This window comes from Neoarius graeffei, chromosome 16 (assembly GCF_027579695.1).
Source record: "Neoarius graeffei isolate fNeoGra1 chromosome 16, fNeoGra1.pri, whole genome shotgun sequence".
Lineage (NCBI taxonomy): Eukaryota > Metazoa > Chordata > Actinopteri > Siluriformes > Ariidae > Neoarius > Neoarius graeffei.
The window spans coordinates 53,319,633-53,342,392 of NC_083584.1; the positions used below are offsets into that span (position 1 = coordinate 53,319,633).

The 22,760-nt window shown below is 41.8% G+C and overlaps 1 protein-coding gene across 4 annotated transcripts in view; it reads left to right on the forward strand.

Moving 5' to 3' along the window:
* Nucleotides 1-21,876, forward strand: part of prkcsh (protein kinase C substrate 80K-H) — a 43,098-nt gene extending 21,222 nt beyond the window's left edge. For 2 of the 4 annotated variants that reach the window (XM_060943178.1, XM_060943180.1), the window contains exons 7-18: nt 1,737-1,866; nt 2,169-2,253; nt 2,339-2,417; nt 2,499-2,582; nt 6,940-7,107; nt 7,214-7,301; nt 8,017-8,086; nt 8,226-8,315; nt 11,706-11,780; nt 11,890-11,989; nt 17,713-17,876; nt 21,629-21,876. In XM_060943178.1, coding sequence (XP_060799161.1) covers nt 1,737-1,866; nt 2,169-2,253; nt 2,339-2,417; nt 2,499-2,582; nt 6,940-7,107; nt 7,214-7,301; nt 8,017-8,086; nt 8,226-8,315; nt 11,706-11,780; nt 11,890-11,989; nt 17,713-17,859 — 1,116 coding nt within the window. In that variant the 3' untranslated portion in view covers nt 17,860-17,876; nt 21,629-21,876. Of the gene's footprint in view, nt 1-1,736; nt 1,867-2,168; nt 2,254-2,338; nt 2,418-2,498; nt 2,583-6,939; nt 7,108-7,213; nt 7,302-8,016; nt 8,087-8,225; nt 8,316-8,694; nt 9,298-11,705; nt 11,781-11,889; nt 11,990-17,712; nt 17,877-21,628 lie in introns of those variants that run through there. The other 2 variants (XM_060943179.1, XR_009656811.1) reach the window with 2 other exon arrangements.
* The last annotated feature ends 884 nt before the right edge of the window (nt 21,877-22,760 follow it).

A 22,760-nucleotide genomic window follows, 5' to 3' on the forward strand; every position in this document is an offset into this window, starting at 1 on the left:
TGACTGTTAAAACCTTTCAGTATCAAGTTTTTCCTTTACTGTATTTACTAGTTTACTGTAATTATGATCCGGCAGCTATTTACACCGGATCCAGTGTAAATAGCTGCTGGAGCGCGCTCCGGCTTGCTCCCCCTCAAATTAAGCAGCGCACTCCGGCCTGCTCCCGGAGTGCTTCGGCCGAGGTTTGAGATTTTTTCTCGAGTGCTCCGGGAGCAAGCCGGAGCGCGCTGCTTAATTTGAGGGGGAGCAAGCCGGAGCATGCTCCGGCAGCTATTTACACTGGATCCGGTGTAAATAGCTGCCGGATCATAATTACAGTAAACTAGTAAATCCAGTAAAGGAAAAACTTGAGACTGAAAGGTTTTAACAGTCATCCAAATGACTGAACGTAAACATTGCTACAGTAACATACCAGCTATGATGTTGTTGACATTAGCTAGTGCTAACAGCTAGCTGCTAGTGCACTGCTACAACACAGACACCGACCCTAATAATACAGTTCTTGGTCATTGCCTGGTAACAGCAAATTTATAACGGGCCATGTCTCAACAGACTAAGAAGTTATTTCAATGACATTTAATAACATTTTGTTTATCCTGAGGACCGAAATTAAATGAAAATGTGAACAAACCTTAGCTGTAATCAGATGGCGACCACCAGCTCCAGGGACGACCCGCTGATGTAGGCATGTTACCTAGCCTGACACAAAATATTTGTAGGCATCCAAACTCTTATACGCTTTCAGATCAATACCTGTGTATGGCGATGGGTTTTTAACGACATAGGTATACAGATCATGTGGGCCGAAGTCAGGTAAAGACGAGGGCTTCGTGTACTTCCGTACGTCAGTGAACAATCCTGGTGGAAGCAGGTAAACGTCGTTCTCTAAGCCTGCTAACCTCAATTTTTGCAAATACCTCTCCCTCTGCTCGCCCTGTAAATGCCCTACGTCGCTGGATAGTGAAGGTGTTTTCTGCATCTCGCTCCTTTTTCTTTTATGTTTTTCGTTTGTCGCCTTCCTCGCATTCAAACTGATTCGAGCCTTGATGTCCAAAATGGCAGCCTAACGATGCATCACATGACTTGGTCACGTGGGTGAAAAACCTCAATACACCTATGGAGATATTGCACCAAAAACCAGACATTTGCAGCTAGAATAGTCATTTACCACATTAGCAATGTATAGAGTGGATTTCTGATTAGTTTAAAGTGATCTTCATTGAAAAGAACAGTGCTTTTCTTTCAAAAATAACGACATTTCAGAGTGACCCCAAACTTTTGAACGGTCGTGTATAGCGTGGATTTACAAAATGTTCGTAACACTTTTCTCAGTAACTACAAATCACAACTGCTTGATATTTGGTACCGAGCTTCAGCTTTGGGTTCTATACCGCGTATACCGTTTTCAGGTCTGTCGCACATCGACTTCCTGTTTACCGACTGAATGTATTTACGAAACATATAGGGTGGATTTTGACGCTATTTCAAGAAGCAAAGTGCTGTTTCAAAATGCCAGTTTACCAGGATGCTATTTGAAATCCGTGGGGAGAGACACTGCTCTTTACTTACTTGTTTCAGGGTTAATTATCTGTTGAAGTCAACCTTCATAATGAGGAATTCCTTCGATTGCTTGCATTCTGATATAAGTGAGAGCGGGGGGGGGTACGTAAGTGAGCAGTAGCTCACAGTTGATCTTGTTTTATGAAAACAGAAACCCGCTGTGTTGTCTGTTACAGAAAAAGCTGACTGATCTGCAAAACAGTAAGAAGGAGGTGGAGGAGAAAGTGGAAGCTATGAGGACTATTAAAGAAACAGCAGAACAGCCAGAGAAGGAAGCTAAAGAGCGCCATCTTAAGGCTTGGGAGGGTAAGTGCAGTTGTTTTTCATGACTTCATTATTTTTCCTCATGAATAAATTTCTTCTTGCAGTACATTGTTTTTGCATATATATTTCTGGATGAACTCTGAATTTGATTTCTGCAGTAATAATCATAATTTTTATTTGTCTGATCGTTATACTGTTTATAGTATGTAATGATGTATAAATATTTCTAGCTCTGCACAACAATTTGAGTGAATCACTGAAACAACAATCGTAGTGACAGGCTTTCATATCAGCTGCTCCGAGTGTTTCTGAGCCGCGTTGCTTCTTTGATGCCGTTGTTACAGAACAGAAAGCAGTGATCAGTGCGGAGAAGAACAAAGCTAAAATGGCAGAAGCTTTTCTTGAGCTAGACGATGACATGGACGGATTGTAAGTGCAGCTGTGTGAGTGTCTACGAAGAGGAGTACGTTTTTGGGTTGGTTTGCCCCGCTGATAGTGTTTTTCTGTTTCTCAGTGTTTCAGTTGCTGAGCTGCAGACACACACAGAGCTGGATTCAGATGCAGATGGCACTTTTTCTGAGACAGAAGCCCAGGTATATTTGCTTATTTTTTTTTTTCTTCCTTTTCTGTGTTTACACCTTCTGTTTATGACTGCAGTGTGATTTCTTCCCCAGGGGTTGCTTGGAGGAGTTGACCAGGTAGACACGGCAGCTTTTGAAAGTGTGTGGAACAACATTAAGGACAAGTACGTCTCAGAGGTCAGTAAACATCAGTCTGATTAATGACGCGTGCGCGCGCACAGACCATGATCTAGATTTGTTTTGTCTTTTCCTGGCTACTGCTTTACTTCTTCAGTACTCTCGTCACACAGAGAATGGTTCATGACCGATTTCAGTTGAAAATAGAATTAAAAATAGAGCTGCCTCTACTCATCAGTATTTTTCATATATGAACCTCATCATGGGTGGCATGGTGGTGTAGTGGTTAGCACTGTCCCCTCACAGCAAGAAGGTTCTGGGTTCAAGCCCAGTGACCGACTGGGGACTTTCTGTGCGGAGTTTGCATGTTCTCCCCGTGTCTGCCTGGGTTTCCTCCACAGTCCAAAGACATGCAGGTTAGGCTAATTGGTGACTCTGAATTGACCGTGAGTGTGAATGGTTCTTTGTCTCTAATCCTGTGTTCACACTTATACCGGTACGAAAGTGGTATAACTGTATCGATACAAAGTATACCGGTACAGTTTAGTGCATCTGTTCACACTAGCGAGAAATGTTTGCGGTTTTCTTTCACGGCAGTTGAAATGCGCGTGCGCGAAATGTTTCCGTGGTTACCGAGTAACTTCCTTCCGAGAATATGGCGGATGAAACAACGTGTGTGTGCTTTTTGTTGTCAGTGTACAGTCTGTATTTCTGGTGGTCATTTATTCAGTCGAATCGTATAAAACGCGCGAGGCAGTTGAGAAAGAAACAAAGAAAACGAATCTCCCTTTCTCCCCCCTCACTTTCTCCCTCTTCCCTTCTCTTTCTCTCCCTTTTCCCCTCTTCCTCCTTTCTTCCTCCCTCTTTCCCCCCCTCCCTCCCTTTCTCCCCCCTTTCTTTGCTCCATGTAGCTCCACGGTCGTTTTGAGCCATTTTAACGTTTTATTTACAGCTGGAGAGCACGTGCGTTTTGTATTGTATGAATAACCTGGAAGACATAGGAATGGTTCATTGCGCATTATATTTGTATCGATACAGAGCCGCTTCATCTGTCCACACTACAGCGAAGCGCTACAGTACCGATACTGTACCGGTACGAAACCCATACATTTGTGGGTTTCATACCGATACAGTTATACCGCTACAGTACCGGTATAGTTGCTAGTGTGGACAGGTGTTGCGGTATGAAAGTAGTATCGTATCGGTACAAAATCCCTAGTGTGGACAGGGTATAAGTGTCAGCCCTGCAATGACCTGGCGACTTGTCCAGGGTGTACCCCGCCTCTCACCCATAGTCAGCTGGGATAGGCTCCAGCTTGCCCGTGACCCTGTACAGGATAAATGGCTACAGGTAATAGATGGATGAACCTCATCATGTATAACATGATGTCAGAGGAGATATTTTCCCATCTTGCAAATATCAGTACACTTATATTGACTGAAGTCTATCAGCTTATTGTTTTATTGAACATACCGTGGGAATGTTTTGCAGGTCCTACATTCTTACATTTATATCAAGACATCTCATTTTCCCCTTCTGCACGTTCATATTTCTTCCTAATTGATGGAATTTAATTCCATGAAAATTTGTTAATCATCCTAATTAAAGTATGATCGGTAATAGACGTTTGCAAGGAAAGAGTTGTAATATTAGTTGTAATGTTCTATTTGCTCTTTATTTTTCTGCTTTGGTTAAGGCTGAGGTTTTGATCCTTGCCACTGTTGTCTAATTGTGAGTGATGGTGACATTCCCGGGATTAAACTCTGACTGCAGTATGGGCAATAAATGTGATGCTCTACAATCCACAATGGTGCTAAATTTTATAAAATCACTAAATGGAGCTTTCTCATACACTGCTGTTGAAATGTTTGGGACCTCCAGTTAAAAAAAAAAACAAAGCCCAAGCCCATTACTGTTAATCCTTCCAAATACCATTTGGTATGGAAGGATCTGTTGCTGAATCTCTTTTACAGTAGTAATTGTGTGTAGTACATCTGATATTTAAATAATGTTGGCTGGCTTTGAGTGGTATATCAGATATATTCCATTCAGGTAGCATAATACTGAACGAGTTGAAGATGAGTAGCTGAATGGAATATATCTGATATACCATGAAAAAAGCCATTATTATTATTATTATACATAGACATTCGATGGAACAATTATAGATTTTACAAAAAGTTAAGAACAGGGGGGTAACTTACCAATATTGAATGCTGATTCTAATCGAATGTAATTCAATGTTCTGTCAATCCAAAGTACAAAGTCAAAGTTCTAACAATAAAAATGGTACAAGTCCAAAAAGCCTGAACAACAACCCAACTTGTATACAAGCTATATCCAGGTAGACAGTTCAAGTTCAGTTACTTTTGGCCGTAGTTAATTGTTACATCACAGTTGTTCAAAACAAAAGGGCCTTGCTGAGTGAAGTCCACGAGTGACGTCCTTTTGTAAAAGTCTCCGTCACTTTTACTCATCTCCAAGTAGAACTTTGACGATATTTCCGCTATTGTTCTCTTTTCCAGTTTTTCGATGTCCATTGGTCTGTTTTTCTCTTGTAAATATGTGTGAGGAATATCCAGTGATGTTTTGATAGCCTTTCTGGTGTTCAGCATGGTTTTCTCTTTAAATCTTCCACTTTTAATGAAGCAACCGTCGCAGCCATGTTTGTGAACAGACTGTCATAGTCACTCACTAGCGCGGTAGTTTTACCTCTCCGACGTCCCTTTTCCAGTTTTTTGATGTCCATTGGTCTGTTTTTCTCTTGTAAATATGCGTGAAGAATATATAATGAAGTTTTGGTAGCCTTTTGGGTGTTCAGCACGTCTTTAGTTTCAGTTTTCAGTTTATTTATTTCGTGCTTAATCCAAGCACTGAATTAATCCCGTCTTCTCTCTCTCCCAGCTGACAAAGAAATGATTGTGCGCATGCGCAACAGAAAACCTTTGTCATTGCATCTTCGCATGAGCTCTGACTTGTGACGTCGTGTTGTCTTGACAACGTGCAATATTATAACAATATTGCACGCTCATTCTCCATTGGGGAGAGTGGCGTAATACATGGAGTATTGACAATATTGCATGCCTTCAATAAACCCAATAGAAGGGAATAGAATACATACATGTTATTTACCAGCTGGGAGGTCCGTATGGTGAAATACCGTGACTGAGGTCTTGAAGGCCGAGGTCGTGGTATTTCACCATACGGACCGACCTTAATCTGGTAAATAATATATTTATTTTTTTCTTTACCAAATTCTAACAGAAAACGAGAGCGCCTGAAAGGGAAAACCGAGCCGAGCCGCCATTTTGAATCCTCATTCACGGCTGTAATGCAAATGGCTTCCTCCTCGGTATACAAGTGCACTTCCATGGCAGGAAAAAAAACTACATTTTGCCGCCTGTGTAGTCCCCTATTTATACAAATAGGAGTCATTCAGGATTCAGCCATGTTTTTGCTTGACCAAACTTATACAGTATTATGACCTTTACATTGCATAAATAAAGTCATTTGGTGAAACTTTGAAGAAGTGATTGTACTGGTTTAAAGTTTTTACCTAACGTAATATTATGTATTAGGATAACATGGTCCAAAATGGACCTCATTAACTAATGAGATCAAACTGTTAGCAAGTTAGAGGTTTTAAGCTTTCTCCTGAAATGTTTTCTTTTATTTCTTCTTCCTCAGAATAGTAAAACTCGCTTTTGCTGTGAACACTGTCGTTATCGCTATCCATGCTGTAAAATTAATGCTATTTTGTATCCTCATTCACGGCTGTAATGCAAATTGCTTCCTCCTCGGTATACAAGTGCACTTCCATGGCAGGAAAAAAACTACATTTTGTCGCCTATGTAGTCCCCTATTTATACAAAATTGAGTCATTCAGGATTCAGCCATGTTTTTGCTCGGCGTTAGCAAATTACAGGTTTTAGCTTTCTCCTGAAATGTTTTCTTTTATTTCTTCTTCCTCAGGGTAGTAAAACTCGCTTTCGCTGTGAACACTGACGTTATCGCTATCCATGCTGTAAAATTAATGCTATTCTCCTGAGAAATGCTGGCAAACATTTATAAGATTTTTGATAATCTTATAAATAAATCTTATTTAAAAAAAGATAAATGTTGACAAATTCTACTATGTTTGTTGTTGTGAATGAGTGAGTCGCCAGAGGTCTGTAACCGGGGTCCGTACCATAGGATACGGACCCGCTCGCCAGCCAATCAGAGCGCAGGATTTGGACCGCGAAAAAAATAAATGGTTTTATTCCATGGAAAAAGTGGCCCGTATGGATAATAATGAACTTTAATGCTTTTTTGAATATGTAAATTGAATTAAAATTTAAAGTCAGTGGCCATCCACTCCTATTCCGTGTAACAGTTCATTTAAAGGCATGTTCACTTTGAATGGATTTGTTGCAGTCTCAGCCAAAGGAGCCAGCACCAGCGGACACTCCAACAGAAGAAATCAAGGAGCCCGTCGTAGACAACGACTCCGAGCCGTATCCCGATGACGACGATATTCCAGAGGAAGAGGATGTTGATGAGGAAGATGATTATCCTGAGGAAGACCTTGATAAGGTAAGGAAGGTGAGCAGTAAATCCATCTGCTCAGTTAGGTGAGCTGTTCTCTTGTCCAGCTGTTCTGTGATTTTTGCATTTGTGAAATTTTTACTCGCTGTGTTATTTTGCACAGGCTCCTTCCAGCATCAAGACTCCAGAGAAGGTGGAGGAAGAAGACGCTATGCCACCTTATGATGCTGAGACTCAAGCTTTAATTGATGGTCAGTAGGAGACTCATTAACGTTCACCTGCTATGTCGTTTAAAACCGGCTGCTGTTATTTCTAGCCGTGTAGAATAACGTTAATGGTATAATCAATTCCAATTTCCTCACGAACGTCACCACAGTACTTCCCTTTTATGACTAACATAATAAATACACTACTGTTCAAAAGTTTGGGGTCACCCAGACAATTTTGTGTTTTCCATGAAAAGTCACACTTTTATTTCCCACCATAAGTTGTAAAATGAATAGAAAATATAGTCAAGACATTTTTCTGGCCATTGTGAGCATTTAATCGACCCCACAAATGTGATGCTCCAGAAACTCAATCTGCTCAAAGGAAGGTCAGTTTTATAGCTTCTCTAAAGAGCTCAACTGTTTTCAGCTGTGCTAACATGATTGTACAAGGGTTTTCTAATCATCCATTAGCCTTCTGAGGCAATGAGCAAACACATTGTACCATTAGAACACTGGAGTGAGAGTTGCTGGAAATGGGCCTCTATACACCTATGGAGATATTGCACCAAAAACCAGACATTTGCAGCTAGAATAGTCATTTAGCACATTAGCAATGTATAGAGTGGATTTCTGATTAGTTTAAAGTGATCTTCATTGAAAAGAACAGTGCTTTTCTTTCAAAAATAAGGACATTTCAAAGTGACCCCAAACTTTTGAACGGTAGTGTAAAAGATGTTGCTTCTTCTCTGACCCTCAGCCGCTCAGAGAGCCAGAGATGACTTTGACGAATCGGAGAGATCGCTGCGTGAAGTGGAAGATCAGATCAAGTTGGTGCAATGGCGACAGTCCCATTTTTGTTGATTTATGAAAGTTTTGCAGCCCAGTGTTTGATGTAGATATGTGTGTGTGTGTGTGTGTGTGTGTGTGTGTGTGTGTGTGTGTGTGTGTTTCTGCTTGAATTTACAGGAACATTGAGAAAGAGCTTTCCTTTGATTTTGGGCCCAATTCTGAGTTTGCTTACCTTTACAGCCAGTGCTATGAGCTCAGCACTAGCGAGTAAGTGAACCAGAAACAGCCTCGCTCTAGGAGGATGTAGTTTTCACAATATTAACTGGTTTTGCATGTTCAGAATAACAGCTTACAATCCCACAATATTAACATGTGAAAGCATCTACAGCGTTTCTCAAGTGTTTTACAGATTAAGGCTTTGGAACTATAATGTCCTATTTGACAATTTTGTGACCAAGGTGGGGTTTACATTAGACCGTATCAGCGGATCATCAGATTAACGTTTTTAAAACGATTCGCGTGCACACAGCAACGCCAGTACACGATTCGCGTGCACACAGCAGCGCCAATACACGGATACGCTAATCACATGACTAATTAGACGGCACATAAGTTGAAATGTGTAAATGTGTAAATTCCTCCTCAGCGGCTCGGCTCCGCAGGCATCCTGTGGTCCAAATCACTCCGCCCTGAACAGCGAGTGCCCTCTGGAGGGTGCGAACTCCGGCCCTGCGCAGCTCACAGAGCGCGCGAGTGAAGCGCACGAGCAGTGATTCGGGACTGAGCCGCTGTGTGTGAGATCTCGGTGCATGTCGGGCATGCGCAAGTCACTTACCACTTGCAAGTGGAAGGATGGCAAGCCTAAAGACAATCATAACTACACAATGGGCAGTATTTGCATCTTACCATGAACAACATTAAGAATGGCAAAGCATTATATTCATACTTTTATACTCTTTAATATACTTTTTTTTAATACTTTTTTAATTCATACTTTTATACTCTTTTTACTCCAGCGAATCAGGAAGGTGGATGTCACAGTGACGTTGTCCAATGACGACGTCAGCTAGAGCTCAGCACAGCGTATCCTCGTTCCTCAATGTTTACACAGCACCGGATCAGATACGAACTGGGTTGAATACGTGGGCCCTGGTGGATTCAAGTTGTTCCGCCTGTGGAGTCGTTTCCCGGCGTTTTAATGTGCACGGACAATGCATCCGCGACGAAAACGAGACGGATACGGTCTAATGTAAACACCACCCAAGTTATTCAGCCATAAAAACCTACCCTTAATAAGATGAAAGCAGATCCAATGTTTTGTATGTGAAGAAAATATAAACCTTTTGTGCATTACTTTTACGTAAAACAATTTGTATTTCTGGCATAAAAATAAATTGTTGTACATTACTATAACACAGGGTTTTTAAAAAAAATTGATATTATTTGAGATGTAAATATCCCAGAAACTACATAGTCTAGGCAAATGAAACTGAACAGGCTTAATGTTGAGCAATATAAGATTTATTCCTCAAAATTTGAATGAGAAATTCAAAAGGTATGTGGATTCCATGAACGATTTCACAAATTTTCAATATGTGTGCCGCCTGAGACACACACACAGCCTTCCTTTTTGAACTTTTTGTGCCGCGTCCAAATCTGCATCGCAGTTGGTGCATTTTTATAGAATTCTTCCATAAATGCACGCTGCACAGTCTTGTTCAAGCGTACTCTAACACACAAAACGCCTTTTCTTTTGCAGTGAATGGCATTCCTATACCTAAAAAGATAAAAACAAAAAACATTAAACATAAATTTTTGACCTGTTTCTACACATGCTGTTAAAATTTGAGGTCAATTGAACAAGAATTGTTAAAGTTATTAGATTGTTTGTTAAATTATATAAATTTTTTTTGAAACACCCTGTATATAACTTAGTTGGTGTAAATAACATTTGCAACATTTAAGTAATTTTTGACCAAAAAAAAAAAAGTTACAAAGAACTTCATAAATCTGAAGCGTGAAGGTTTTATATCATCTCAGATTAAGACCAGTCTTTGAAAACTGGAAGTTTTAGCTGTCTTGCCCAGGAAGGTTTTGTGTATTGTGTGTCATGAGACCAGGCCAGTTCATATGACATTCATGCTAATTAACAAATAAAAACTTATAATTAGAGAAGGCTCTGCTCAATACCGTTATCGGTCTGATACCAGCAAAACATGGTGGATTGGATATCGGTGAAAATATATGGAATGTTAGATCCTGTAACAAGTGGCAAAGATTGGAATTGGATTTGGAAAATAAGTTTTTTTAGAACTGGAAATTACATTACAGGCATTTAGCACATGCTCTTATCCAGAGCGATGTACGACATACCCAGATCAGCCTCGGGAGCAGTTGGGGGTTAGGTGCCTTGCTCAAGGACACTTCAACCATTCCTGCTGGTCCAGGGAGTCAAACCGGCAACCTTTTGGTCCCAAAGCTGATTCTCTAACCTTGTTTACATACAAGACACTTGACTTCTTTTCCTTTTGTTCAGATTGAGTTTTATTATTATACCCCTGCTCCGAAGGAGGGGGGTATACTGTTTTTTTTACCTCTGTCCGTCCGTCCGTATCGCTGTATTTCTGTCCATCCGAAACACCCTTTTTCTCAGCAACCACAAATCATAGCCACTTAGTACTTGGTATCAAGCTTCAGCTTGGGGTTCTATACCGTGTGTACCATTTTCAGGTCTGTCGCACATCGACTTCCTGTTTACCGACTGAATGAATTTACGAAACATATAGCGTGGATTTACAAAATTTTCGTAACACTTTTCTCAGCAACTACAAATCACACCTGCTTGATATTTGGTACTGAGCTTCAGCTTGGGGTTCTATACCGTGTGTACCATTTTCAGGTCTGTCGCACATCGACTTCCTGTTTACCGACTGAATGAATTTACGAAACATATAGCGTGGATTTACAAAATTTTCGTAACACTTTTCTCAGCAACTACAAATCACACCTGCTTGATATTTGGTACTGAGCTTCAGCTTGGGGTTCTATACCGTGTGTACCATTTTCAGGTCTGTCCCACATCGACTTCCTGTTTACCGACTGAATGTACAAAACCCATAGAGTGGATTTTGACTCTATTTCAAGAAGCAAAGTGCTATTTCAAAATGCCAGTTTACCAGGATACTATTCGAAATACCTGGGGAGAACGCTGCTCTTTACTTGTTTCAGGGTTAATTATCTGTTGAAGTCAACCTTCATAATAAGGAATTCTTTCAATTGCTTTTATTCTGATATAAGCGAGAGTGGGGAATACATAAGCGAGCAGTAGCTCACAGTTGATCTTGTATTTACTATTTATACTGTATGCTTCAGTTGTTATACTTACAATGGAGGTGATTTTTGCGTGAGAGTTTAAGTGTGAAGTAAAGCTTTAGTTTTAAAGAAAGCAATATCAGAAAGGTATGGGGATTGGCTGATTATCAAGGTTTCGCTATCAAAGAGAAAGTGGTATTGTACCATCTCTAGTAATAAAATATTGAAGCATGAGTAACAGTAAGCGTCACACTTTTTATCATGAAATATCTTTGAAATGTAAGGCAAATTGTGTCAAAATGGGCTGATGTCGTTTAATCATCATATTCTTTATTTTCTCCATAGATATATCTACAGACTCTGTCCGTTTAACCGCGTTTCCCAGAAACCCAAGTACGGAGGGTCGGAGACCAATCTTGGGTAAGAGTATCTCCTCATGGATTGAAGATCCATTCAGTGTTCTTCAGAAATGTTTCTTGTTATCGATGGTTATTATTCTCTTTCTCTTGTGGTTTGTGTGCATGTGCAGGACATGGGGAACCTGGGCAGGGTCTGAGGACAATAAGTACCTTGTGATGAAGTATGAGCATGGCACAGGGTGCTGGCAGGGCCCTAACAGGTCCACTACAGTAAGTCATTGTTTCCAGTTCTACCACTTTGTGTGTGTGCTTGTGCTTTCTTATTAACCAGGGATCGAAAAGGGAATTTGGGAGCACTGGTCCATTTGGACCAGTGCCTCTCAGAGGTACTGGTCCGAATGGAGTAGCACTGGTCCGTATTTATCATTACAAGTTTCAAGCTGATTTTATATACAGTGAGAGGAAAAAGTATTTGATCCCTTGCTGATTTTGTTGGTTTGCCCACTAATAAAGACATGATCATTCTATACTTTTAATGGTAAATGTATTCTAACATGTAGAGACAGAATATCAAAAAGAAAATCCAGAAAATAACTTTAAAGAATATATATTAATTGATTTGTATTTCATTGAGGGAAATAAGTATTTGATCCCCTAGTATGCATTAGGAGTTCTGGCTTTCACAGACCAGTTAGACACTCCCAATCAACTTGTTACCTGAATTGAAGACACCTGTTCTAACTAATCACCTGTATGAAAGACACCTGTTCACAGAATCAGACAGATTCCAAACTCTCCAACATGGGTAAGACCAAAGAACTCTCTCAGGACCTCAGAGACAGGATTGTTGACCTACACAAATCTGGAATGGGCTACAAAAACATTAGCAAGATGCTGGGTATTAAAGTAACAACCATTGGTGCAATTGTGAGAAAATTTAAGAAGTATAACATGACCATCAATAGACCTCGGTCTGGTGCTCCACAGAAGATTTCACCTCGTGGGGTGGCAATGATCATGAGAACTGTGAGAAATCGGCCTGCAACCACACAGCGGGAGTTAGTGAATGACCTCAAGGCAGCTGGGACCACAGTCACCAGGAAAACAATTGGCAGCACTTTGCGCCTCAATGGATTAAAATCCTGCAGTGCCCGAAAGGTACCCCTGCTTAAGAAGGCACATGTGGAGGCCCGCCTAAAGTATGCCAATGATCACCTCAAAGATGTACAAAGTGATTGGGAGAAGGTTCTGTGGTCAGACGAGACCAAAATTGAACTATTTGGCCTAAACTCTACTCGTCATGTGTGGAGGAAGAAAAATGCTGCCTATGACCCCAGGAACACTGTGCCCACCGTCAAGCATGGAGGTGGAAGCATTATGTTTTGGGGCTGTTTCTCTGCCAAGGGCACAGGGCTACTTCACCGCATCAGTGGGAAGATGGATGGAGCCATGTACCGTGCAGTCCTGAGGGACAACCTCCTCCCCTCTGCCAGGAAGTTGAAAATGGGCCATGGTTGGGTCTTCCAACATGACAACGACCCGAAGCATACAGCAAAGGCAACAAAGGAGTGGCTCAAGAAGAACCACATTAAGGTTATGGAGTGGCCCAGCCAGTCTCCGGACCTCAATCCAATCGAAAATCTATGGAGGGAGCTGAAGGTCCGAGTTGCCAAGCGACAGCCCACCAACCTTAATGATTTAGAGAGGATCTGCAAAGAAGAGTGGGCCAAAATTCCCCCTGATATGTGTGCTAACCTTGTGGTTAACTACAACAAACGTCTGTCCGCTGTGCTTGCAAACAAAGGCTTTGCCACCAAGTATTAAGTGCTTTTGGCTAGAGGGATCAAATACTTATTTCCCTCAATGAAATACAAATCAATTAAAATCTTCTCATTATCTCTAGCCGCTTTATCCTTCTACAGGGTCGCAGGCAAGCTGGAGCCTATCCCAGCTGACTACGGGCGAAAGGCGGGGTACACCCTGGACAAGTCGCCAGGTCATCACAGGGCTGACACATAGACACAGACAACCATTCACATTCACACCTACGGTCAATTTAGAGTCACCAGTTAACCTAACCTGCATGTCTTTGGACTGTGGGGGAAACCGGAGCACCCGGAGGAAACCCACGCGGACACGGGGAGAACATGCAAACTCCACACAGAAAGGCCCTCGCCGGCCCCGGGGCTCGAACCCAGGACCTTCTTGCTGTGAGGCGACAGCGCTAACCACTACACCACCGTGCCGCCATCAATTAAAATATATTCTTTTAAAGTTATTTTCTGGATTTTCGTTTTGATATTCTGTCTCTCCATGTTAGAATACATCTACCATTAAAAGTAGAGAATGATCATGTCTTTATTAGTGGGCAAACCAACAAAATCAGCAAGGGATCAAATACTTTTTACTCTCACTGTATTTATTCATATAATACAACCATATTATACATGAGTGATCAATTTCAACTGTCTATAAACTTCTTCCTCAGTCATCTCATTATCATCACAATCTTCAAAACCCTCATCCAGATCATCATCATCATCTATCGGGTCATACACCACATCATGCTGCGCCTCCTCGTCATCTTCCACCTCCTCATTCTGTCTCTCCTGGGGCTCTACATCTCCTGCCACATACTCCCTCTCATCACCTGCAGGCTGCTCTAGCTCATCATACTTGTTGAGCGATATCCGTTTGTTTTGATAGCTGTCAGAAATGTCAAGCCAAGGACTTATAAACTTCGCGGGGGTCTAATCTATCTGACCAATAGCGGTTCAAGTTACATTTGTCTTCACGGGCAGCAACGAAAATGAACGGGAAGAAACGAAACTTCGCGCAGCCATGCTGCATGTAGCGGTGTATACTGCGCACGTAAACAATATGGCGACACCCGCGTCTATGCCAACTTGACAAATGTCTCACAAAATCTATTGAAATTATCATAAAAAATGGTAAAATAGACCAAGTTCTGCTTAAAATGGGCGAGAATCGTTGATAGAAACCATCGAGGCAGTGAGTAGTTTGATTTATATAGCGTGGCGAGCCAGTCGCCTACTCGGTCGAGTACATGTTGTCACTAGTCGCCCGTACCCTTTCCAACTCGCATTGGCGAGTGGGCGACCGCCCGTTTCGATCCCTGTTAACATGGTGCATCAGTATATCTCTTGTTGGATATCGTCTTGGGTAGTTACTAGTTTTATGGGTCCGTGATGAGGAACCAAGCTTCTGGTTGTAGCCAAGTGTTTATTGAAACCAATCCCAAGGATTGATTTGATGGACGGATGCAGGAGGGTTGCCAGAAACGTAGTTTAAAAAATAATAATAATAATGATTCCCCCTTGTGAAACTTCCATGCCAAGCCTCAGTGAGCTGACTTTGTCAAACTTGCAGAACACATTCAGGAGCAGGGTTTTTGTTACTGAAGATGTAAATAGATTGAGTTAACAGTCCTGGGGATTACTGTAGGTCACATTAGTAAAGTTTTAAGTGATTAGGGTTGGCTGACAGACCGAGAGCTTCACTAGCTAACTATAGGGGAAAAGAATAACGCTTTCACAAATAAATACTGTACGCAGTGGATAAATTACCATCTGTTTAGAAGTGGCTTTAGAAAGAAGCTTTCTTTTCTTTCTTTTATATATATATATATATATATATATATATATATATATATATATAATCATCTCATTATCTCTAGCCGCTTTATCCTTCTACAGGGTCGCAGGCAAGCTGGAGCCTATCCCAGCTGACTACGGGTGAAAGGCGGGGTACACCCTGGACAAGTCGCCAGGTCATCACAGGGCTGACACATAGACACAGACAACCATTCACACTCACATTCACACCTACGGTCAATTTAGAGTCACCAGTTAACCTAACCTGCATGTCTTTGGACTGTGGGGGAAACCGGAGCACCCGGAGGAAACCCACGCGGACACGGGGAGAACATGCAAACTCCGCACAGAAAGGCCCTCGCCGGCCACGGGGCTCAAACCCAGGACCTTCTTGCTGTGAGGCGACAGCGCTAACCACTACACCACCGTGCCGCCCCATATATATACAGTGGGGCAAAAAAGTATTTAGTCAGCCACCAATTGTGCAAGTTCTCCCACTTAAAAAGATGAGAGAGGCCTGTAATTTTCATCATAGGTACACTTCAACTATGAGAGACAGAATGGGGGGAAAGAATCCAGGAAATCACATTGTAGGATTTTTAATGAATTAATTGGTAAATTCCTCGGTAAAATAAGTATTTGGTCACCTACAAACAAGCAAGATTTCTGGCTCTCACAGACCTGTAACTTCTTCTTTAAGAGGCTCCTCTGTTCTCCACTCATTACCTGTATTAATGGCACCTGTTTTAACGCGTTATCAGTATAAAAGACACCTGTCCACAACCTCAAACAGTCACACTCCAAACTCCACTATGGCCAAGACCAAAGAGCTGTCAAAGGACACCAGAAACAAAACTGTAGACCTGCACCAGGCTGGGAAGACTGAATCTGCAATAGGTAAGCAGCTTGGTGTGAAGAAATCAACTGTGGGAGCAATTATTAGAAAATGGAAGACATACAAGACCACTGATAATCTCCCTCGATCTGGGGCTCCACGCAAGATCTCACCCCGTGGGGTCAAAATGATCACAAGAACGGTGAGCAAAAATCCCAGAACCACACGGGGGGACCTAGTGAATGACCTGCAGAGAGCTGGGACCAAAGTAACAAAGGCTACCATCAGTAACACACTATGCCGCCAGGGACTCAAATCCTGCAGTGCTAGACGTGTCCCCCTGCTTAAGCCAGTACATGTCCAGGCCCATCTGAAGTTTGCTAGAGAGCATTTGGATGATCCAGAAGAGGATTGGGAGAATGTCATATGGTCAGATGAAACCAAAATAGAACTTTTTGGTAAAAGCTCAACTTGTCGTGTTTGGAGGAGAAAGAATGCTGAGTTGCATCCAAAGAACACCATACCTACTGTGAAGCATGGGGGTGGAAACATCATGCTTTGGGGCTGTTTTTCTGCAAAGGAACCAGGACGACTGATCCGTGTAAAGGAAAGAATGAATGGGGCCATGTATCATGAGATTTTGAGTGAAAACCTCCTTCCATCAGCAAGGGCACTGAAGATGAAACGTGGCTGGGTCTTTCAGAATGACAATGATCCCAAACACACCACCCGGGCAACGAAGGAGTGGCTTCGTAAGAAGCATTTCAAGGTCCTGGAGTGGCCTAGCCAGTCTCCAGATCTCAACCCCATAGAAAATCTTTGGAGGGAGTTGAAAGTCCGTGTTGCCCAGCGACAGCCCCAAAACATCACTGCTCTAGAGGAGATCTGCATGGAGGAATGGGCCAAAATACCTGCAACAGTGTGTGAAAACCTTGTGAAGACTTGCAGAAAACGTTGACCTCTGTCATTGCCAACAAAGGGTATATAACAAAGTATTGAGATGAACTTTTGTTATTGACCAAATACTTATTTTCCACCATAATTTGCAAATAAATTCTTTAAAAATCAGACAGTGTGATTTTCTGGATTTTTTTTTCTCATTTTGTCTCTCATAGTTGAGGTATACCTATGATGAAAATTACAGGCCTCTCTCATCTTTTTAAGTGGGAGAACTTGCACAATTGGTGACTGACTAAATACTTTTTTGCCCCACTGTGTGTGTGTGTGTGTGTGTGTGTGTGTATATATATATATATATATATATATATATATATATATATATATATAAATAAAATATATGGCAGTGGATCCTTGATGTTTCGGATTGCTGAAGATCAACGGCTTCATGAATTTTGTTAACTACAAAACGGTTGCCTCTGAACGTCTGGTCATTTGAGCCGATCCTCCCTGTTGACATTTTCCAGTTTAAACACTAGTTGTTAAACCATACACGCGTTCATTTATTTCCACGTGTTTCTGTAAGTCTGGTACAACTTGCACCAGTCGCCATAATGTGTGTTATTTTTATTTCCAACTGTCTCTAGGTAAAGATGACCTGTGGGAAAGAAACAACGGTCACGTCCACCTCGGAACCGAGCCGCTGCGAGTACCTGATGGAGTTCACCACGCCCGCTGTGTGCCAGGAGCCGTCCACCATCGACCCTACCCAGCCTGAGCATGATGAGTTCTAGTACCCCGTGTCTCAGCAGTGAGTTTAATTCCAGTGAACTTGGCTATCGGTTCAAGTAACATTCATGATAAGCAACAATAGGCTTCAGTGGAGCTGTAAGTTTGTTACTGTTGGAGATTCGTACCGTTTATCATCACGGATTCATCCACACCAGTTACAGCTCGCCTCGTGGAGGGTTCACAGATTGAATTTGGTCTTGGCTGTTTCCAACTGCATACAATTCAGCAGTAGTGTTTACAAAACAAATGCAGGGAGTTGTGACTGCTTCCAGGAAGAGGTCATCACGAGCAGAAGGAGAAGGTCAGCGTTCGAGCTGGGGTGGCACACAGACAGTGTACTGAACACTGATTCACTGCCCCAGAGCCTGCAGAGGAAGTAAATTGATGTAGAAAATAATTGAGACTGAAATAATTACACAGAGGATATTATACGGTGGTGTGTGAAGATATGAAGTTTATCTACGAGTGGTGAACGAACGAGTGAAATTTTTCAACACGAGAAGATAAACTTCATACTTTCACACCACTGTATAATCTCTATTCTATCCACATTCACTGGATATGAGCAATCGTGCACTACGCAATTGGCTACTTTAATATTTGGCTATCAGCTCATATAGTGCCTTGCAAAAGTATTCACCCCCCAATACTTTGTAGAGCCACCTTTTGTTACAATTACTGCTGCAAGTCTCTTGGGGTACGTCTCTATTAGCTTAGCACATCTAGCCACTGGGATTTTTGCTTTGATTAGGCCATTCCAAGACATTTAAATGTTTTCCTTTAAACCACTCCAGTGTAGCTTTAGCAGTATGTTTAGGGTCGTTGTCCTGCTGGAACCCTTTGTCCCAGTCTCAAACCTCTGGCTGACTCAAATAGGTTTACCGCCAGAATTGCCCTGTATTTAGTGCCATCCATCTTTCCTTCAGTCCTGACCAGCTTTCCTGTCCCTGCAGATGAAAAACATCCCCACAGCATGATGCTGCCACCACCATGCTTCACTGTAGGAATGGTGTTCTCAGGGTGGTGGGTTTGCACCACACGTGGTATTTCCCATGATGGCCAAAAAGATCAATTTTAGTCTCATTTGACCAGAGAATCTTCTTCCATGTGTTTGGGGAGTCTGCCACATGCTGTTGGGCAAACTCCAAATGTGTTTTCTTAAACATGTCTGTGAAGATTCTCAATCATCCAGGTCATAGTAAACTGTGGGTGGTAGAAAAAGGGCAACTGGACTTGCTTGAAGATTCTTGAAAACGTTTCACCTCTCGTCCAAAAGGCTTCCTCAGTTCTGTCTGACTAATAGGGAGTATCAGATATTTATCCTCTCCTGGCTCAGAATCAGAATCAGAATTCTGATGACCAGCTCATCTAAGGTGTCACTGAGGCATCATGTTGGTGTGGGTCGCTGGAGGCTGGGTGTGAATGGCGAGTCATTAGGGTGATCAAAGGATTGCCCGTTAGGGTGATCAATGGCAATCTGACTCTCTCTGTCCTCCTGTGAGTCCCCGAAAACAGCTGGGTCCTGGCGTACACCCAGCCGTCTGGGAAGAGTGTCTAAGACCACCTTGTAGATGGTTGACAAATGATGTCTTAGACCCCCACCTCTGTTCAGTGATGGCCGTTCCAGGTTTACAAAAATGGCTTCTTTGACTCCTCGCTCATACCAACGATCCTCTCTGGCTAAAATGCGTACGTCACAATCCCGAAATGAGTGTCCTTCATTGTTAAGATGAATGTAGACAGCCGAGTCCTGGCCTGAGGAGCTGGCTCTTTTAGGGTGATCAAAGGATTGCCCGTTAGGGTGATCAATGGCAATCTGACTCTCTCTGTCCTCCTGTGAGCCAGCTCCTCAGGCCAGGACTCGGCTGTCTACATTCATCTTAACAATGAAGGACACTCATTTCGGGATTGTGACGTACGCATTTTAGCCAGAGAGGATCGTTGGTATGAGCGAGGAGTCAAAGAAGCCATTTTTGTAAACCTGGAACGGCCATCACTGAACAGAGGTGGGGGTCTAAGACATCATTTGTCAACCATCTACAAGGTGGTCTTGGACACTCTTCCCAGACGGCTGGGTGTACGCCAGGACCCAGCTGTTTTCGGGGACTCACAGGAGGACAGAGAGAGTCAGATTGCCATTGATCACCCTAACGGGCAATCCTTTGATCACCCTAATGACTCGCCATTCACACCCAGCCTCCAGCGACCCACACCAACATGATGCCTCAGTGACACCTTAGATGAGCTGGTCATCAGAATTCTGATTCTGAGCCAGGAGAGGATAAATATCTGATACTCCCTATTAGTCAGACAGAACTGAGGAAGCCTTTTGGACGAGAGGTGAAACGTTTTCAAGAATCTTCAAGCAAGTCCAGTTGCCCTTTTTCTACCACCCACAGTTTGTTTTCTTAAACAATGGCTTTTTTCTGGCCGTTCTTCCATAAAGCCCCGCTCTGTGGAGTGTACGGCTTAAAGTGGTCCTATGGACAGATACTCCCATCTCTGCTGTGGATCTTTGCAGCTCCTTCAGTATTCTTTTTGGTGTCTTTGTTGCATCTCTGATTAATGCCCTCCTTGCTTGGTCTGTGAGTTTTGGTGGGTGGCCTTCTCTTGTCAGGTTTGTAGTGGTGCCATATTCTTTCCATTTTGCTATAATGGATTTAATGGTGCTCTGTGGGATATTCAAAGTTTGGGATATTTTTTATAACCCAACCCTGATCCATACTTCTCCACAACTTTGTCTCTGACCTGTTTGGAGGCTCCTTGGTTCTCATGTTGCTTGCTTAGTAGTGTTGCAGAGTCAGGGTCCTTCCAGAACAGGTGGATTTATACAGACATCATGTGACAGATCATGTGACCCTTTGATTGCACACAGGTGGATCTTAATCAACTAATTATGTGACTTATGAAGTGAATTGGTTGGAGCAGCTCTTATTTAGGGGTTTCATACGAAAGGGGGTGAATACCTATGCACACTCCAGATTTCTGTTTTTTCATCTTAATTATTGTTTGTGTCACAATAAAACAATAATTTGCACCTTTAAAGTGGTAGGCATGCTGTGTAAATCAAATGGTGCTAACCCTCCAAAATCCATTTTAATTCCAGCTTGTAATGCGACAAAACAGGACAAACACCAAGGGGGATGAATACTTTTGCAAGACACTGTATACCATGAGTAGAGAAAAACAAAATAGCGGAACGCATCAAGTCAGATATATCACTTTATCAAGTATTTAAAAGAAACAGAAATAGCTAAAAGAATATAGTAAAAAAAAAAACATAAAGAAGAACACCACTCCCAAAAAAAGGCAACAAAATATGGAATGAAAGTATTTGATGGTAAGAACGTTTTTTTTTTTTCTATTTTTCAAGAATTATTATTACAGCATTTTTTCACAAATTGCTACTGTTGCTGGTTTGTTTACTTTCGAAGCGGAAATGATTTTGTTGGACATTTTGTATAAAGTGTTTGGGTTTTTTTGGGGGGGGGATTCGATAAATAAAAAATCACTGGATTTTGAGAAAACAGAGCAATGTGGATAGAATAAAACAGTTTTTCCACTTAGTCTCGTCACACATGGGTTATAGCTGACTCGGCCTTATGCCAGTCATGCAGTTATCAGAAACCAAGATTTTATCATCAATATTTTATGAATTAATTTCTACTGTATTAAACTCTAACCCTCAGTTGACTCCTGTATGATATGATCTATATAAAGACAGTTTTTAGGCAGCAGATTGAAAGTGTTTGGCATTGTTCCTGTTTTCAGTGTTCCAGGTCACAGCGTGAGGGTTGCGTCTGCTCCACTGTCAGCACTGTGTGGCTCATCTCTGCTCCAGTCAACCTTGTGGTGAAAATGAGTTGAAGATAAAGTCTTTTGTGGTTGTCTGGTTTTTGTTTGTTTGTTTGTTTTTATTATTATTATTATTATTATTATTATTATTTTTTTTTTTTTTTTTGTGAAATTGGATTCTGCTCACATTCCATCCCAAATAAAGTCACGTTTAATTCACGGCTCATCTGTTTCGTTTTGAATTGCAGTATTTATCCTTTTCTCGTCAAACAAGCAGAAAGGCGGAGTCTCCTCACAGTTTGCTTGGAGGGTGTGGCTGCACTCTAAACAGCCAGCATGCTAATGACTATAACGCTGTGTACAGAGAAACCTCCTGGTTTTTCTCACTGTAATCCAGACGCAGGTGTTGGAGTTAATCCTACACACGGAAACCCAGTCAAACAGGAAAACAACCAGGACACTAGGGTTCGCAACTTTTATTTTATTTTTTCTGGCATGTAAAGTACAAATAATTAAATAATTCCATGAAAAAGTCCTCAAGCGTTTTCAGCTGTAATCCCAGTAATAAATATCCTAAACTAAACAGAAAGATATATTTAATTTTTTTTTTCCTTTGTTACATTGTTGGTTGTTTGGTTGCGTTTGGAACGATGAGATTTAACTGTTTGTCCTCGAACGATGATGTCCGAGGCTTTTGTGGTTAATTCTTTTATTTTTTTAAATTTTTTGTATTATTGTACCATGAGGAATGGTGTAAGAAGAACATTGCTAAGTAACTCTGCATCCCTTTCTAAATTAATCGATACAAAAATACAATTGGTTGAGAAACAGAGGAACCACTGACCCCCTCTCTGTCACTGCCCGCTCCTGGAGTTTTGGATCAAGGCTTCAGCTGCTCGACAATCTGAACTGAGAGAGTCTGCTCAAACACAGACAGCCTCACTATCTGTCCGTCTCCTCCTTCTATCGTTCTGTCTTTCCTCCCCTCCCCTCCCCTCCTCTCCCCTCCCTTCCTCCCTCCTCACTTTCCTGGGGGTCTGAACGTGGCTGGATAAAACAAGACTGTGATTAGATCAAATAATCAAAAGGTTTTCATTTAACAAGACAA